The sequence below is a fragment of the Impatiens glandulifera genome, chromosome 9, assembly GCF_907164915.1.
Source record: "Impatiens glandulifera chromosome 9, dImpGla2.1, whole genome shotgun sequence".
NCBI lineage: Eukaryota > Viridiplantae > Streptophyta > Magnoliopsida > Ericales > Balsaminaceae > Impatiens > Impatiens glandulifera.
The window spans coordinates 27,751,023-27,768,034 of record NC_061870.1 but is presented as its reverse complement, the minus strand read 5'-3'; the positions used below and the strand labels follow the sequence as shown (position 1 = coordinate 27,768,034).

At 29.6% G+C, this 17,012-nt stretch overlaps 4 protein-coding genes across 4 annotated transcripts; 1 reads left to right on the top strand and 3 right to left on the bottom strand.

Moving 5' to 3' along the window:
* Nucleotides 1–202: 202 nt before the first annotated feature.
* Nucleotides 203–1,377, bottom strand: LOC124916609. Its single transcript, XM_047457348.1, has 3 exons — nucleotides 1,212–1,377; nucleotides 820–1,112; nucleotides 203–732 (listed from the first exon to the last, which is right to left on the bottom strand). Exons 1-3 carry the CDS (start codon nucleotides 1,276–1,278, stop codon nucleotides 334–336), a joined length of 759 nt encoding a protein of 252 aa, XP_047313304.1. The 5' UTR covers nucleotides 1,279–1,377; the 3' UTR covers nucleotides 203–333.
* Nucleotides 1,378–2,682: 1,305 nt separating this feature from the next.
* On the bottom strand, nucleotides 2,683–9,374 carry LOC124913842 (gibberellin-regulated protein 11-like). The gene is made up of 3 exons (XM_047454271.1): nucleotides 9,259–9,374; nucleotides 9,119–9,188; nucleotides 2,683–2,906 (listed from the first exon to the last, which is right to left on the bottom strand). Exons 1-3 carry the CDS (start codon nucleotides 9,364–9,366, stop codon nucleotides 2,725–2,727), a joined length of 360 nt encoding a protein of 119 aa, XP_047310227.1. The 5' UTR covers nucleotides 9,367–9,374; the 3' UTR covers nucleotides 2,683–2,724.
* On the bottom strand, nucleotides 8,698–9,065 carry LOC124914237 (snakin-2). Its single transcript, XM_047454746.1, has one exon. It carries the CDS (start codon nucleotides 9,063–9,065, stop codon nucleotides 8,862–8,864), a length of 204 nt encoding a protein of 67 aa, XP_047310702.1. The 3' UTR covers nucleotides 8,698–8,861.
* A 6,224-nt stretch (nucleotides 9,375–15,598) lies between the features above and the next one.
* LOC124916124 (chaperone protein dnaJ 11, chloroplastic-like) lies at nucleotides 15,599–16,117 on the top strand. The gene has a single exon (XM_047456858.1). It carries the CDS (start codon nucleotides 15,599–15,601, stop codon nucleotides 16,115–16,117), a length of 519 nt encoding a protein of 172 aa, XP_047312814.1.
* Nucleotides 16,118–17,012: the final 895 nt, after the last annotated feature.

The window sequence follows — 17,012 nt, the reverse complement described above, 5'->3', positions numbered from 1 at the left end:
GAATGAATATCTTTGATTGGTTCCTAAAAAATGCAATGCTAACAATTTTGTAACAAAATGTAAATGAGGATTATCACATTAGTTGGATGAATCAAATGCACCATTTCACAGAAATCAAAGTTCTTATATGTTTCTTGATTCCAATTTCGATTCGCCCAATATACAGACAGACAGAGATCGAGAGACAGAGTTTGGCAAAATATATGTAAGATCGATCAATCAATCAAATTTATCCTTGGTACATAAATTTGATTCTTTCTTCTTGTTCTTGTTCATGTTCTTGGTACATATTAAAGAAATGAAAAACGAAACAACGATTGATTATCAAACAAACTATTCATCTTCTTCATCCTCCAGTGGGAATCGAACATGTTTCCCTTGTGGAGTAGGCAGACCCTTCAACTTCAGTATACCTTCTTCTTCTTCATCCTCCACTTGTTCTTCCTTCACCAGTTCATCTTCACTATCGTACACAAATCTGGTGTGCTTTCCCACAACATTCATCTTCTTCATCACTTCACAAAGCTCATCAACTTCTCCTTCTTCAATTTCTTCTTCTTCTTCTTCTTCCTCTTTCTCATCCCTGCTGCTTGCGTTCACTTGAATTGACCAAACAGAAGAATTGTCATCCTCCTCTGTCGATACTGACGACGAATTCTCACTCTTGCCTCCTCCTAATTTACCCGACAGTTCAGAAAGCAAAGACCTGCTAATCATTACATCAGAACCCTCCTGCAATACAAAAACAGACATCAATAATTGAATAAGGAGACAAAGAAATAATCAAGAAACTGTCTTTCTTAAGAACCCAGATCAGACCTGAGAGATCTTGACATTTTCTTGAACTACAGAATCATTAAAGCAAACATATTCAAATGATTCCTGGTTGAAAAGGCATGGAGTTTGAAGGGTATAAGTAATATCTGCATTCTTGGTAATTTCTGCTTCTTCTTCCACTTTCTGTAGAAGGTTCTTGACTTGACCTCTCAATATAGACTCCCCTGACCCGAGAGTTTTCATTTTAGAAATCCCAGAAGAAGGAGTTTTCAAGCTTCCGGTTTCAAGACCAACGATGGGAGAATCATTTGATATGTCAATAAGGGCAGATCGATCTTGTGGGATTATATAAGAAAAGAAGAGGAATAGAGTTAGTGGAGATCAAAGGGAAAACAAGAACCGATTCAAGAATTTCAAATGTAATCATTACTTACTTGAATTAGTCAATAGGTTGGTGTTGCTTGCTGTAGATGATGGGACGGTTGATGATGGAGTATCCATGGCAACTGTTGAAAGGAAATTGCTAGAAGAAAGGAATTACAAAAACTGCACAGTAAGAAAGAATGATCGGAAGATTAGAGAAATGGATTGATTTATTGACAAAGTACAAATGCCAAGGATTAATTTATAGGGGGGCGAGAGGAGAATTCAAATTATAATTTTACCGTTTTAGAGTTCTCGAACGGCGGTGAAAAACTAGCCGTTGCTAGTTTAAAAGTTTAAACTTTAAACACCATCAGGGTTAACTTGTGGCATCATCTTGGTAAGTTGGCCCAAGATCTATCTATCGGCCCATTATAGCCCAAAAAACTGATACCGAAAGGCCCCCAAACCCATACATATTATAATATATATATATAAGCAATTTTCAATAGAATTTACTATTTAGGGTATTTTGTGAAATATAAGAGCATATTTCTATTGATCCTAAAGACAATATTTATTGATAGGATAATAATATATAAAAATATTTGTAAATAATACTCAGAATTTAGAGGTCATTTGTTCGAATTTATACACAATTAGGAACCATTCTAACTGTTTTGGACCTCAACTGATTCGACTCGTAATCGGTTCGATTAACTACAGTTCGGTTTGATTTGATACGACCGAACAGTTTGCTTACCGGCCCAGTTTTAATGCTCTATCACTACGACGAGTCTCCATTGTAATAATATTTAAATTCATTTTACAAAATAAAGATAGCAAAAATAATTAGAAGTTTCAATCTATATTAAATAAATAAAAAAATCATGAAATAACATTCTATAATATATATTTTCTTTTATTAATATATATTAAATATTAAAATTTATATTAATAGAGTTATTATGAATATCAAATATATTTTTACTTCAATTCAATTGAACACGTTTTTAATAAAAGCATATTATAAACTCTAAACTACATTTTTCCTTTTTCTTTGTATAATAATGGATTAATTTATAAACATCATAAAATAAAATTAATTTTACATTTTAATCTCTCTCCCCGCCCTTCACAATTGGATGACTAATATTAGTTAGTTAATGTGAGAAAAATGAAAAAGTTAATTAAGGCGGATATTACAACCATCTTAATTTACTAGTTTTAGCTCTATATAACATTTTGTCATATAATTAACGGATGAGATCAACTTTAAAATCTTTAGTTTTCGGTTTCTTCCTTTTTCACCCTTATATCTTATTTGTCAATAATTAATTTACATAATCTTCTTTTTTCTAATGACACAATACATATATACTTCTTAGTGATGTGAAATAACAAAATAAAAATGTCTTGAGCCAAATGAACTTTATTCAATTTAGAGAATATTTATTCAAACCAACTTTTATTCAATTTGAGAAATGAGTTGTTGATTCAACTTAAACTCATAATATTTAAGTATGGCAATAGAGCGGAAGTAACCAGAATGAAAACGGTGATATGGTAATTTATATCGATGAATTAAGGGCACTTTCGAGCTCCGCCATGAGTGGTCATGTTGAAATAGCAAGGGCAGAATTCATAGTTGCCGGAAGTACCCGGAGGAACGCAATTGCACCGCGCGCAACAAGTTCCGCATATCCTTCTGCATAGATTCGGCCTCGATGACATTTGACATCTCACACCACAAGCCGATCCGCAATCTAAACCATTTTCATTATTCATAACAGTCCAATTTAAATTATGTATAATGTTTTTATTTATTTAATTAATTACCTATGTCCATGGATGAAGAAGTTTGAGGAGCAAAAACAGGGCTACTAGCAGGTTCTTCCAAATCTTCAATCTGCTTAAACACACATGATCATGATCATGATAAATATATATGTTTATAATTAAGTTAATTAATTACCTGCATTATTATATTGGCTTGGCTTTGATGATCGTGGATAAGCACAAGATAGAGAAACACATATATGATAATATTCATGAATACATAAGTTGATGATGATGAAGCCATGGAGATAATTCTTACTATGGGTTTTCCACACAAAGATCATATATATATATATATATATATATATATATAAAGGGCATTAAATAATTAATGTAGATCATTAATTTCTTTTTATGATTTTGGAAATCAGCTAACTAATCAACCAACCACATTTTAAATTTTAAATGGGTAAAAAGTGGAGAAATGTAATCTGATCATCCAGATTTTTAAGTGTTGCCAACACCACCAGTTTTAAATTAAAGTATATATTTATATATTATGGATTTTGAAACAAGTGTCACTTTTATTTATAAAAATATATTTTTTTAATTTAAAAAAATCAATAAAATATAATATTAACGAGAGTTGTTTAAATTTACCGAAAAAAATATAAATGTTTAAAGTGGAACAAAACACACTCTAAATATATATAACAGAATTAATCATATTAGGGATTTAATAATAAAATATAAGAAAAAATGTTCACTACCAAATAACAAAATTAATTTATTTTATATTAAAATTGAAAAGGGCAAGTTTTGAGTAATTTTAGAGGAGTGTTGTACACAAGTAACAACAACATTGTTAATTAGCTGGACTCTAATTATATATGTACCATTAATTATAAATATTGTGGTTGTTAAATTATTAATGTTATCAGTTTTATTTATTTTGAATTGTTTGTTACAAGATATATAATTACAAGTTTACAATGCTACAAAATTCTTCTTCTTTTTGCATTTTTTTATTATATATATTATTATTTATTTATTTTTTTTAGAAAGGAAAGAGAGGAATAGGAAGCTTTTCAATATATAACACAATTTTTAATATTTTTTATTTTTTTAGAAAAAAATTACTCTACTTACACTAAAAATGTTTAAAAAAAATATATGATAGTTAGGAAAATCAAATATTATCACAATATAATTGAAATTTTCAAACAATATTAAATATAGTTAGGAAAGATTCGTTTAGCTCAACAATGATGGAGCATAAAAACTCATGTCCCAAAATTATGATTCAAATTTTCATGATCAAACTATTTAAATTATATTTTTTATATCATCAAACAAACCAAGAGAATGAAAAACAAATATTTAATCTCTAACTGAATTGGTGGCATTAATCTTCCAATATTAATTTTCAGTTACAAAATAAGTTGTTGAAGCTTTTAAATATACAACCACCCATTATAGTTATGATGACAAGAATTTAAACAAAAATATGGAGAATACAATGGGGCCATATTTGCTTATAAGATTCAAATATATATCTATTTGCACAATTAGACATGCCTAATGATATTTGACATTAGAAAAACTAGCATGAATTCCGTACATTTGCACGAGTAATAATATAAAAAAACCGTGAAAAAAATATTACGGTAAAATTTTTATGGACGGGTCAACCCAAAATTCGACCCCAAGTATCCATTTACTCTCACATATATCCAAATTAACCACATCTCTCGACCCGGCAATCTGGATACTTTAAAAATTAAGCATCATTATATATATATATATATATATATATATATTAGTTAGTTAAAAAATTGAACTTATATGGTTAAAATGTCACGCGTTTATCAAATTTTAGGTTGAATTTAAAATATAAAGTGTTATTAGCCTATGTGGTTAAAAAGTTGTATTTGTTTTGTTATGTTGCAAGTTCGAACCATACCTATAGCATTTTTAAATTTATTTTTAACCGTTTTAAGTTTATGGGCGGGTCAACCCACAATCCGACCTAAGTATCCATTTACTCTCACATATATATCCAAATTAACTACAGCTCTCGACCCGACAATCCGGACACTTTAAAAATTAAGCATCATTTTATATATATATATATATATATAGATATTATACAAATTTGACCAAAGTTTGGGATATAAAAACACCCATGTAAGTTAAAGTTGACCTCGTTTGGACAAAATAAAATTTATGAATTTATTTGAAACTTTTATTTTATTTTTATATTTTAAGTTTTGAAAAAATGTAAAAATTTATATTATAAATTAATTAACAAAAGTTACATAATTTGTAAACTATTATAATATTAACCAGCAATGCATTTGCACGGATGAGAATATATATATATATAATATTATTTATTTATAAATATTTTAGATAAAATTAAGTTTCATTTTAAACTTAACATTAACTTATATTTTATCCTTTCGACACCCACTTAACCCCTCAATTAACCTTCATCTTGTGACTCATATTTTTTTATATGTAATTTTTATTCTTTCGGCAAATAACCCACCAATATTAGTCAACCTCAATCGTTGACACACCTCTTATATATTGTCAAACTCAACCACTAACCATCCAATTGACCTTCATCTTGTGACTCACACTTTTTCATATGACTCTTTATTCCTTCGACAAACCATCCATTGACCCTAATCTTGTGACTCACACTTTTTTATATGACTCTATCACTCGACAAACCACTCACCAATCTTAGTCAACATTTTTTTACTTCCACTTCAACAAATCAACAACCAATCCCCCAATTGATCACAGACTTCTTATTCAACATCAAACCAACCACTATCTAACATTCATCTCGTGACCTCACACTTTCAAATGCTCGTCAAACCAACCATTAATTTCAACCTCACACTCGACAAACCACCCACCACCCGATCTCTACCTCGTGACCTCACACTTTCAAATGCTCGTCAAACTCAACCACTAACCCTCCAATTGACCCTCATCTTGTGACTCACACTTTTTAATATACTTCTTTATCTCTCGGCAAATCACCCACTAAACATAATCTTGTGACTCACACTTTTTCATATGCCTCTATACCTCAACAAACCATTCACCAATCTTAGTCAGCCTCTCTTTTACTCTCACTTCAACAAATCAACAACCAATCCCCAAATTGATCACAAACCTCTTATCCAACGTCAAACCAACCATTAACCACCATCTGACATTCATCTCGTGACCTCACACTTTCAAATGTTCATCAAACCAATCATTAATTCCAACCTCACACTCGACAAACTATCCACCACCCGACCTCTATCTCGTGACCTCACACATTCAAATGCTCACCACACCAACCACTAATTCCGACCTCACACTCGACAAACCACCCACCACCCGACCTCCATCTCGTGACCTCAAACTTTCAAATGCTCGCCAAACCAACCACTAATTCCGACCTCACACTCGATAAACCACCCACCACCCGACCTCCATCTCGTGACTTCACACTTTCAAATGCTCGTCAAACCAACCACTAATTCCAATCTCACGCTCGACAAACCAGTCAAGAATACATCGTTAAAAATATAAATTTGCATGTTTTGGGATTCGAATCATGGCCTTCCACATGAAATGTGAATACTTAAACCGCTAGATTACTTATGATTATTGAAATAATTTTATTATTTTGTGTATGCATATATATTTTGTATTTAATATTTATTAACAATTAGTTAACCACCACCCGACCTCCATCTCGTGATCTCACACTTTCAAATGCTCTCGACAAACCACCCACCACCCGACCTTCATCTCGTGACCTCACACTTTCAAATGCTCGCCAACCCAACCACTAATTTCGACATCACACTCGACAAACCACCCATCACCCGACCTCTATCTTGTGACCTCACACTTTCAAATTCTCTTCAAACTAACCATTAATTCCAACCTCACACTCGACAAACCACTCACCACCCGACCTCCATCTCGTGACCTCACACTTTCAAATGTTTTCCAAACCAGCCATTAATTCCAACCTCTCACTCGACAAGCCACCCACCACCCGACCTCCATTTCGTGACCTCACAATTTCAAATGCTCGTCATACCAACCACTAATTCCGATATAATACTCGACAAACCACCGACCACCCAACCTCCATCTCGTGACCTCAAACATTTAAATGCTCGTCAAACCAACCACTAATTCAAACATCACACTTTTAAATGCCTATGATTTGTTTAAAATTTTACATGTTTTGGAATTTCTGGTCTTCCGCATGAAATGTAAACACTTAAACCGCTGGACAACTTATGATTGTTGAAATAATTTTATTATTTTGTGTATGCATATATATTTTGTATTTAATATTTCTTATCAATTAGTTAGTTTTTATATTAACATAAAAATTATTTATACTCATAAAAAAAATATTATATATATATATATATATATAATGAGTGAAAAAATGTATGATAAAAGATAAAATGTATTTATATAAAATTAATGATGAAAACTAATATAATATATATATATAAGGTAACCAATAAATATAAAATTATGAAGGTAAGTGCATTTATAAAAATAGAAAAAGTTTGTTTATATTTATATATAAATAAAATAAATATAAAAATTATGAAGTTTAGAGTTCTTGAACGGCGGTGAAAAACTAGCAACGGCTAGTTTAAAAGTTTAAACTTTAAACACCATTTGGGTTAACTTGTGGCATCATCTTGGTAAGTTGGCCCAAGATCTATCTATCGGCCCATTATAGCCCAAAATACTGATGCATCAGTCAACACTCTTGCTATTGATCGGATTAACTATTTCGTATAAGCATTCTTCTTATACGAAATAGTTAATAGAAGCAGTTTTCGATAGAATTTAGGGTATTTTGTGAAATATAAAAGGAGCAGATTTCTATTGATCCTAAAGACAATATTTATTGATAGGATAATAATAATAATATATAAAAATATTTGTAAATAATACTCAGAATTTATTGGTTATTTTTTTGAATTTATACACAATTAGGAACCATTTTAGCTGTTTTGGACCTCAACCGATTCGACTCGTAATCGGTTCGGTAAACTACAGTTCGGTTTGATTTGATACGACTGAACAGTTTGCTTACCGGCCCAGTTTTAATGGTCTATCACTACGACGACTCTCCATTATAATAATATTTAAATTCATTTTACAAAATAAAGATAGCAAAAATAATTAGAAGTTTCAATATACATTAAATAAATAAATAAATCATGAAATAACATTCTATAATATATATTAAATATTAAAATTTATATTAATAGAGTTATTATGAATATGAAATATATTTTTACTTCAATTCAATTGAACACGTTTTTAATAAAAACATATTATAAACTTTAAACTACATTTTTTCCTTTTTCTTTGTATAATAATGGATTAATTTATAATCATCATAAAATAAAATTGATTTTACATTTTAATCTCTCTCCCGCCCATTTACAATTGGATGACTAATATTAGTTAGTTAATGTGGAAAAATGAAAAAGTTAAGGCGGATATTACAAACATCTTAATTTACTAGTTTTAGCTCTATATAACCTTTTGTCATATAATTAACGGATGCAATCAAGTTTAAAATCTTTAATTTTTGTTTTCTTCTTTTTCCACTCTTATATCTTATTTGTCAATAATTAATTTACATGATCTTTTTTTTCTAATGACACATTATACATATATACTTCTTAGTGACGTGAGATAAGAAAAGAAAAATGTCTAGAGCCAAATGAACTTTATTCAATTTGAGAGAATATTTATTCAAACTAACTTTTATTCAATTTGAGAAATGACTTGTTGATTCAACTTAAACTCATAATATTTATTTATGGCAATAGAGCGGAAGTAACCAGAATGAAGGTGATATGTTAATTTATATTGATGAATTAAGGGCACTTTCGAGCTCCTCCATGAGTGGTCATGTTGAAATAGCAAGGGCAGAATTCATAGTTGCCGGAAGTGCCCGGAGGAACGCAATTGCACCGCGCACAACAAGTCCCGCATATCCTTGTGCATAGATTCGGCCTTGATGACATTTGACATCTCACAACACAAGCCGATCCACAATCTAAACCATTTTCATTATTCATAATGCAGTCCAATTTAAATTATGTATAATGTTTTTATTTATTTAATTAATTACCTATGTCCATGGATGAAGAAGTTGGAGGAGCAAAAACAGGGCTACTAGCAGATTCTCCCAAATCTTCAATCTGCTTAAACACACATGATCATGATCATGATAAATATAGATATATGTTTATAATTAAGTTAATTAATTACCTGCATTATTATATTGGCTTGGCTTTGATGATCATGGATAAGCACAAGATAGAGAAACACATATATGATAATATTCATGAATACATAAGCTGATGATGATGAAGCCATGGAGATAATTCTTACTATGGGTTTTCCACACAAAGATCATATATATATATATATATATAAAGGGCATTAATTAATTAATGTAGATCATTAATTTCTTTTTATGATTTTAGAAATCAGCTAACTAACCAACCAACCACATTTTAAATTTTAAATGGGTCAAAAGTGGAGAAATGTAATCTGATCATTCAGATTTTTAAGTGTTGCTCCCCAACACCATCAGTTTTAAATTAAAGTATATATTTATATATTATGGATTTTGAAACAAGTCACTTTTATTTATAAAAAAATATTTTTTTAATTTAAAAAAATCAATAAAATATAATATTAATGAGAATTGTTTAAATTTAAGGGAAAAAAATATAAGTGTTTAAAGTGGAATAAAACACACTCGATCTAAATATATATATAACATAATTAATCAAATTACATATATTAAAATTGAAAAGGGCAAGTTTTGAGTAATTTTAGAGGAGTGTTGTACACAAGTAACAACAACATTGTTAATTAGCTGGACTCTAATTATATTTGTACCATTAATTATAAATAGTGTGGTTGTTAAATTATTAATGTTATCAGTTTTATTTAATTTGAATTGTTTGTTACAAGATATATAATTACAAGTTTACAACTGCTACAAAATTCTTCTTCTTTTTGCATTTTTTTATTATATTTTTCTTTTGAGAGAGGAATAGGAAGCTTGTCAATATATAACACAATTTGTAATATTTTTTATTTATTTAGAAAAAAAATTACTCTACTTTCACTAAAAATATTTTTAAAACAATGATGATAGTTAGAAAAATCAAATATTATCTCAATATAATGAAAATTTTCAAACAAAATTAAATATCATTAGAAAGACTCGTTTAGCTCAACATTGAATGAGCTTAAAAACTCATGTCCCAAAATTATAATTCAAATTGTCATGATCGAACTATTTAAATTGTATTTTTATATTTTTTTTATATCATCAAACAAACAAAGAGAATGAAAAACAAATATTTAATCTCTAACTGAATTGGTGGCATTAATCTTCAAATATTAATTTTCAGTTACAAATTAATAAGTTGTTGAAGCTTTTAAATATACCACCACCCATTAATTATGATGACAAGAATTTAAACAAAAATATTGAGAATACAATGGGCCATATCTGCTTATAAGATTCAAACATATATCTATTTGCCAATTAAACAGGCCTAATGATATTTGACTTTAGAAAAATATTATACAAAGTTGACAAAAGTTTGGGATATGAAAATACCCATGTAAGTTAGAGTTGACCTCGTTTGGACAAAATAAATTTTTATGAATTTATTAGGAACTTTTATTTTATTTTTATATTTTAAGTTTCGAACAAATATAATAATTCATATTATAAATTAATTAAAAGTTACATAATTTGTAAACTATTATATTAATGTGTTTTGTGGTCCTAATTAAATATCATATATATATTTTTAATGATTAGTGGTGGGAATTTGAAAGATAAAAATAGGAAAGAAAATGACTAACGAAATCTGATTAGTTGAAAAAATTTTAAAAATTAATTCTTTTATCTTATCTCACATTTTTTTCAGTTAATAACTTAATGTCACATTATTCTTTCTCTAATTTAAAAGTATCTTAGTTCGATTTTACCTTTAAGGACACTAAGTTTATCCATCTAACCCCAACTAAATATATATATATATATATATATATATATATAATTCAACAAATAAAAAGGACAACGCTTCATTATATAAGTGTAATAGTGGAATACAAATAGTATGAACGGGCATGATCAAATAACCGAAGTGGGACCGTCATCCCATCAGTTGGGTGAAGGTTATTTGAATCCAAAAAATTATATAGCATTTGTTTATTATTTATTCAATCAATTAATTATTTTATTCATTAAATTATTTTTTAAATAAATATTAATACTATATAAATTTGTTGTATAATGTAATTTTTTATAACTTTTTACCAAATAATATTATTTAAATAACTCAGTTTCGAACAACTTTATACCTACATAACTTTATAAGAAAAAAAAAAAGGGGATGAATTCAAGATTTGAAGCTTTATAAAATTTGAGTGGTCTTAATTTTGTATGGAAAATTTATGAATGTAATGGATATATTATGTTAGGGTCTTTTATCTATTTTTGAGAATTAGAAAAATAAATTATCTAAATTAAAATATAATAATAAAAAAGTTGGGAGTTATGTCGCGTTTTGAAGGTAAATAAAAGAAATTTTGGGGCGGGCTTGAACCCACCTTCAGCCTAACATAAACCCGAAGACAAATAGTTCTTTTCATCTTCTAAGTTGTTGTCACCCACCTTACAATTGGTTCTTGAGGGGAGTTTGTGAAGAGCAAAGAAAAACAGTAATCATAACATGTTCAAGATGAATGAAATGCATGCATAATTAACATGCAATTCAATTTAAATGAATGTAAATTAATTAATTAAAAAGGATGCTTGGAATAAGATACATGCAAGAGTTAGCTAGTAGTTACATTTGTTAATTCCAATCTTGATATATATGATGGATGACATTAAACATTAACCTGTTTTGAGTCCCACCATAGCTAGAAGAAAAAAAGCCCTTTTGCACCTCTGGAGTAGAGGCAGGGTTGGGGAGCTCTTGGAGAGGAGACCTCATGCCTAACCGTTAGGGCCCATCCTAATATAGTCCTTCGTTATGTATCTTTCTTATTCCCCACTGTCTTTGCTTGTCTAGAAAGAGTGAAGTATTTTTCCTTCAGATCGTAAATCTTATACGTCGGATATGTCTCTTCTCTTTAGGTTCCGATCGAGTTGTTTTTGGAGCTTTTAAGTTTAAAATTACTAAGCTAGGCAATCAACTGTATAGCTGCTTTACTTTAATATGGATCCATCCAGGGGCGGAGCCACACAGGGGTTAGGGTGGGCTCCAGCCCCACCTAAATTAAAAAATTAAAAAACAATATGTTATATAAATGTTTAACATGTAACTGATAGCTCAGTTGGCAATTGGCAATCTAATTAATCTTTGAACTTCAGGTGATCAAACCCTGGCCTCATCTTTTTTTATGTGTTTTATATTTCTTAATTTTAAACTATTTCAAAATTTTATAAAAAATATAAATTAATATTAATAAACAAGTTAAAATAGTTACATTGATTTGGTTCGGTATTTAAATAAAAAAATTAATATCCCTGCTCAAGAACTTAACAAATCTCCTAAATTTGATGTTGATGTAAGTTCTCTTAAATTGATCCAGCGTTATGTATTCCGATATGGAAATATCATTTTAATCAAATGGATGAAATTAGACGAGCTTATATCAAGATGAGATCATATCAACCTATTAAGGATGAGTACCCGCCGACCAAATTTGGAAATCAAAATCGACGGTTCCAAAGTCATTGGCTTAAGAAATTTACTTGGTTAGAATACTCTCCTTTGAAAGATGCTGTTTTTTGTTTCTCATGTTTCTTGTTTGAACATAAGCAACCCCAAAAACCTACATTTACAATAGATGAATTCAAATATTGAAAACGAGTTAATGATGAGGATAAATGCTCTTTTGTTATGCATATAGGATGTAATATTTCACCACATAATAGGGCAGTTGAATATCTTGATAATTTAATGAATATTATTGTCATATTGTCAAATTACTAAATGCACAGTCTTCAGATGAAAAATAAAATAACAGATTCCGCTTACAACAACTATTAAAAGTACTCGATGGCTCACTTTGCAAGCGTGTGCATTGAGAGGGCATGATGAGTCTCCATCTTCTATTAATCGTGAAAATTTTATTGAAAAAAAAACGAAGCATAGAAAGTTAAATCTGAGATGCAAGTTGGAGTCAGCCCCAGATAATTTTTCATCCTGGCTCCGCCCCTGGATCCATCAAAACATTAAACAAACAAAATTAGGGTGTCGGCCTTAAGTTTGGGCTGGCTTAGACCTATTTTTTGTCTTCTTCGGAACAAAGCAACAAACCAATTCTCTTTTAAACAATTCTCTTTATTTTCTACTTAATAGATTTAAATAAGACAATAGAATATGAATTAAAAAGATAACAGTCTAAAAATAACAGATTGTGCAACTTCTTGAATAAGAAAACTGAGAGAATGAACAAAAAAGAGAATAACTTTTATGTAGATTTCACTAAAAATTGAGAACTATAATATTAAACTAGTCAATTGATTTGTTGGACTTATCCTAGGAATTAAATCTAAGATAGACTATGTATATAATGGTATATATGGTTTATAAAATTTTATGTCTCACTATCAAACATGTTAAGCGGAAATAGTCGATTTAAGAAACTACAAAATATTACGGGTTCAATTCATCGAAAATATTTTAAATGAAAGCGGGTGGGTCATAACCGTGATATGTATCTCTATTATTATTCTTGTTGTAGACGGGAAAGATTGCAACTTGACAACATGCATGGGGTGGGGACAAAGATAAACAATGACCTTATTGGGTGGCGCTGAGAGGACTTAATCGGGCGTCTGTGTTTTCATGTGCATGAATCAAACAATTAAACATTAATTATTAATTATTATTATTGACGAGGACAGCCAATAATTCCCCCACCTTATTTATTTTCTCAAAATATATACCAAACCATCAAAACCACAATATATAATTGAATTTTAAACTAATTAATCTTGACCTATTATTATTATTATTATTATTTACTGTGATTTTAATTTATTGAATTAACACCACAATTTTAAAATAACTAAATACTTTACTTATTCTGAAAAGGAATAAATAGCTAGAAAACAGACAGATCCATTGACCATTTTAAATTAATATATATTTATGAAGAGGGGTCGTTTTCAAGTCTGACCCTTTCTATAAATTATAATTTTTTCTTAATTTATTTTTTTCATAATTAATCATATGAAACCATTTGCATTATTCCGGTTTTTTGGGTAGGACAACTTATGTGGCTTTTGGAAAGAGTAAAAAGCTTATCCAACTGCATGACACCAATTTTTCTAATCAACTTATAACTTTATTCTATAAATTATATTATTTTAGTCTTCAATTTAATTTATTATAAAATTCATTAGTATTACTATCTAATTACTACTTCCTAATAATTTATAAATTATAGAATATTTTTATCAGACAAAGACAATTGAGTACTATCATTTTAAGAAATAGACACTTTATTTTTTGTGTTCAAAAAATTACATGTGTCTATCTTGTACCTTCTGTCAAACTTTTGGTAGTTGCTGAAAATATTTTCAAGTTAGCGCATCTCTCAACAATATTGAACAAACAAATTCGTCAAATCAAAGAAAAATCTATGTTAATTAGGATAGATAGGGATATATACTAATTGTCGGAATGAGTCTCATCGATTCGAATGATTATGAAAGGATAACTGGGCTCTAACTTGTGAAGATCGAAATCGTTGCCAACTCAAAAAGGAAGTGACTTTATTGAAGCGGCGATGACGATGGTTGTCTGCCTCTCGGTTTCTAAGGCGGGGAGAAAAATATTAACGGTTGTCATTGGTGAGAGATGCGCTGATTTACAATTGGGCTAAATGTCTCCCCGAAGTCAAGGCCTGGGATGATAGCCTTTGGCAATAAGGCGAGCTTTGTGAGAAAGTATGAGCAACTAATGACCAAGTGTCATTAAGAAAAAAGGCAGCAGTGCGCCAACGTGGGTCTTTGTTGACCTGAGTGAAGCAAGTGAGATGAAAATATTTTCAGCGCCGGAAATAAACAAAAATATTTTTTAAACACAAAATAAAATATATATTTCATAAAAACATATACTAATTTATGTACATTAATAATATTCTAATATTATAAAATAGATTAATATTTTAATATCTCTAAAATGTTGTTATTGAGTGTAAATGATACTGTTGGAACTTTTCAAAATTAATAATATTATAATTAAATAGATTAATAATTTAATTAGTTCTATCTAATTTAATGAGACAATTTTATTTTATATGACCTATATCTTATCTAATTTAATTTAATCTAATCCAATCTAATTTGAAACGAGGAACACTAAACAGGATAAGCACGTGAAACGGTTTAATTAGAGATAAACCTTAAAAATTAGCATTTAATTATTTAATATTTTTTCCATTAATTGAGATCCCCGTCCGTAATTTAACCTAACCATGGTTAAGTTAAATCCCCTCATCTATATATAAAATGATCTCCTCTAGTCAAATTACAGTACTACATACACATTCAATTATGGTATCCACTTCGTCTTCTTCATTCCTTGGATCATCATCATCTTCTTCAACTGCTCACTTACGGATCTCCGTGAAGAAACTATCTCCTCCTCCTCGGCCTTCATCCGTCAGATTCCGGTCGTCGTCATACGAGTCGACTTGCCTTAGCCATCCGAAATTGGCATCGAATCGCACATCGTTCTACGAGGTTTTAAGGATCCCTGTCGGCGCCACAGGTACGGAGATCAAGGCGGCGTATAGGAAACTGGCGAGGATCTTTCATCCTGACGTTGTTTCGGATGTTGATCGGAGGGATTCATGTGCCAATGAGTTTATTAAGATTCATAACGCTTACTCGATTCTGTCGGATCCAGATAAAAGAGCTGATTATGACAACAGGAATATTCATGTTTTCCCTAACTCTAATATAATTAATCCATCTATAATTAGGTCTTACAATTCTCCTCCTCCTCCGGTGAGATCGAGTTATTCTGGATATAATCCACGGCGTAATTGGGATAAGGATCAGTGCTGGTGAATCGATTGATTGATTGATTGGAGAATAGAGAAGCATATATATTATGGATAGTTTTTAGTAAAAGTGTAGGTTGTATATATAAATTGGCAATTTTAAGTTTTAGTAAGCTAGGGTTCTTCTATGGTTAGCAAAAAGATCAAATATATGAAATGATTAATAATGATAAGAAGAACAAGAAGATACCCTATATATTATATTGTGATTTTAAGTATAATATGATTTAGAAAATAATTGTATATGATGAAAAAAAGAGGTACTATTTTTCAATTTTAACTTTAGTAAGCTTAAATGAGCTTGTGATAAAGTTTGAAAGATATTGTTAATTAAATATTTGAAGTATAAATTTACATAGACCAATACAAAATGACTCATATGTAAAAAGTTATTTGTTTTTCGGAAATTTTGAGACAATCTTATAGTGTTATTATTTATTTTATAGAGTTTATTATGAAATATGATTGAGATTCATTATGTGATATTCGAATTCTTGGATAGTTGCTGAAAATTTTGGATTAAGACCGCTCAAATGACATACATATATATTTGGGTTATCATTCCGAATTTGGGTACAAACTTTTTTTTATTAGAAATCGTTGAACATACCATGTAATTGTGGCGTATCATTTATAACACTATTCTTATAACGTTTATTAAAAACAAAATTAGCAGAGTTTTTCTAAAAAATTTACCAACTCGATAATATATTGGAAAATGAGTTTATATTCATTTCATATTTATTTTTATTTTATTTCTTATGTTATGTAATTGTGATTCTTATATTTTTAATATGATTTTTTTTAGAAAATAGAATAGAGGAAAAGTTAGTCCATATGTGAAATCCATTCAAGAACTGATTCAAAAACAAGTATTGTCACTTGCGAGGCCCAATAGGTTG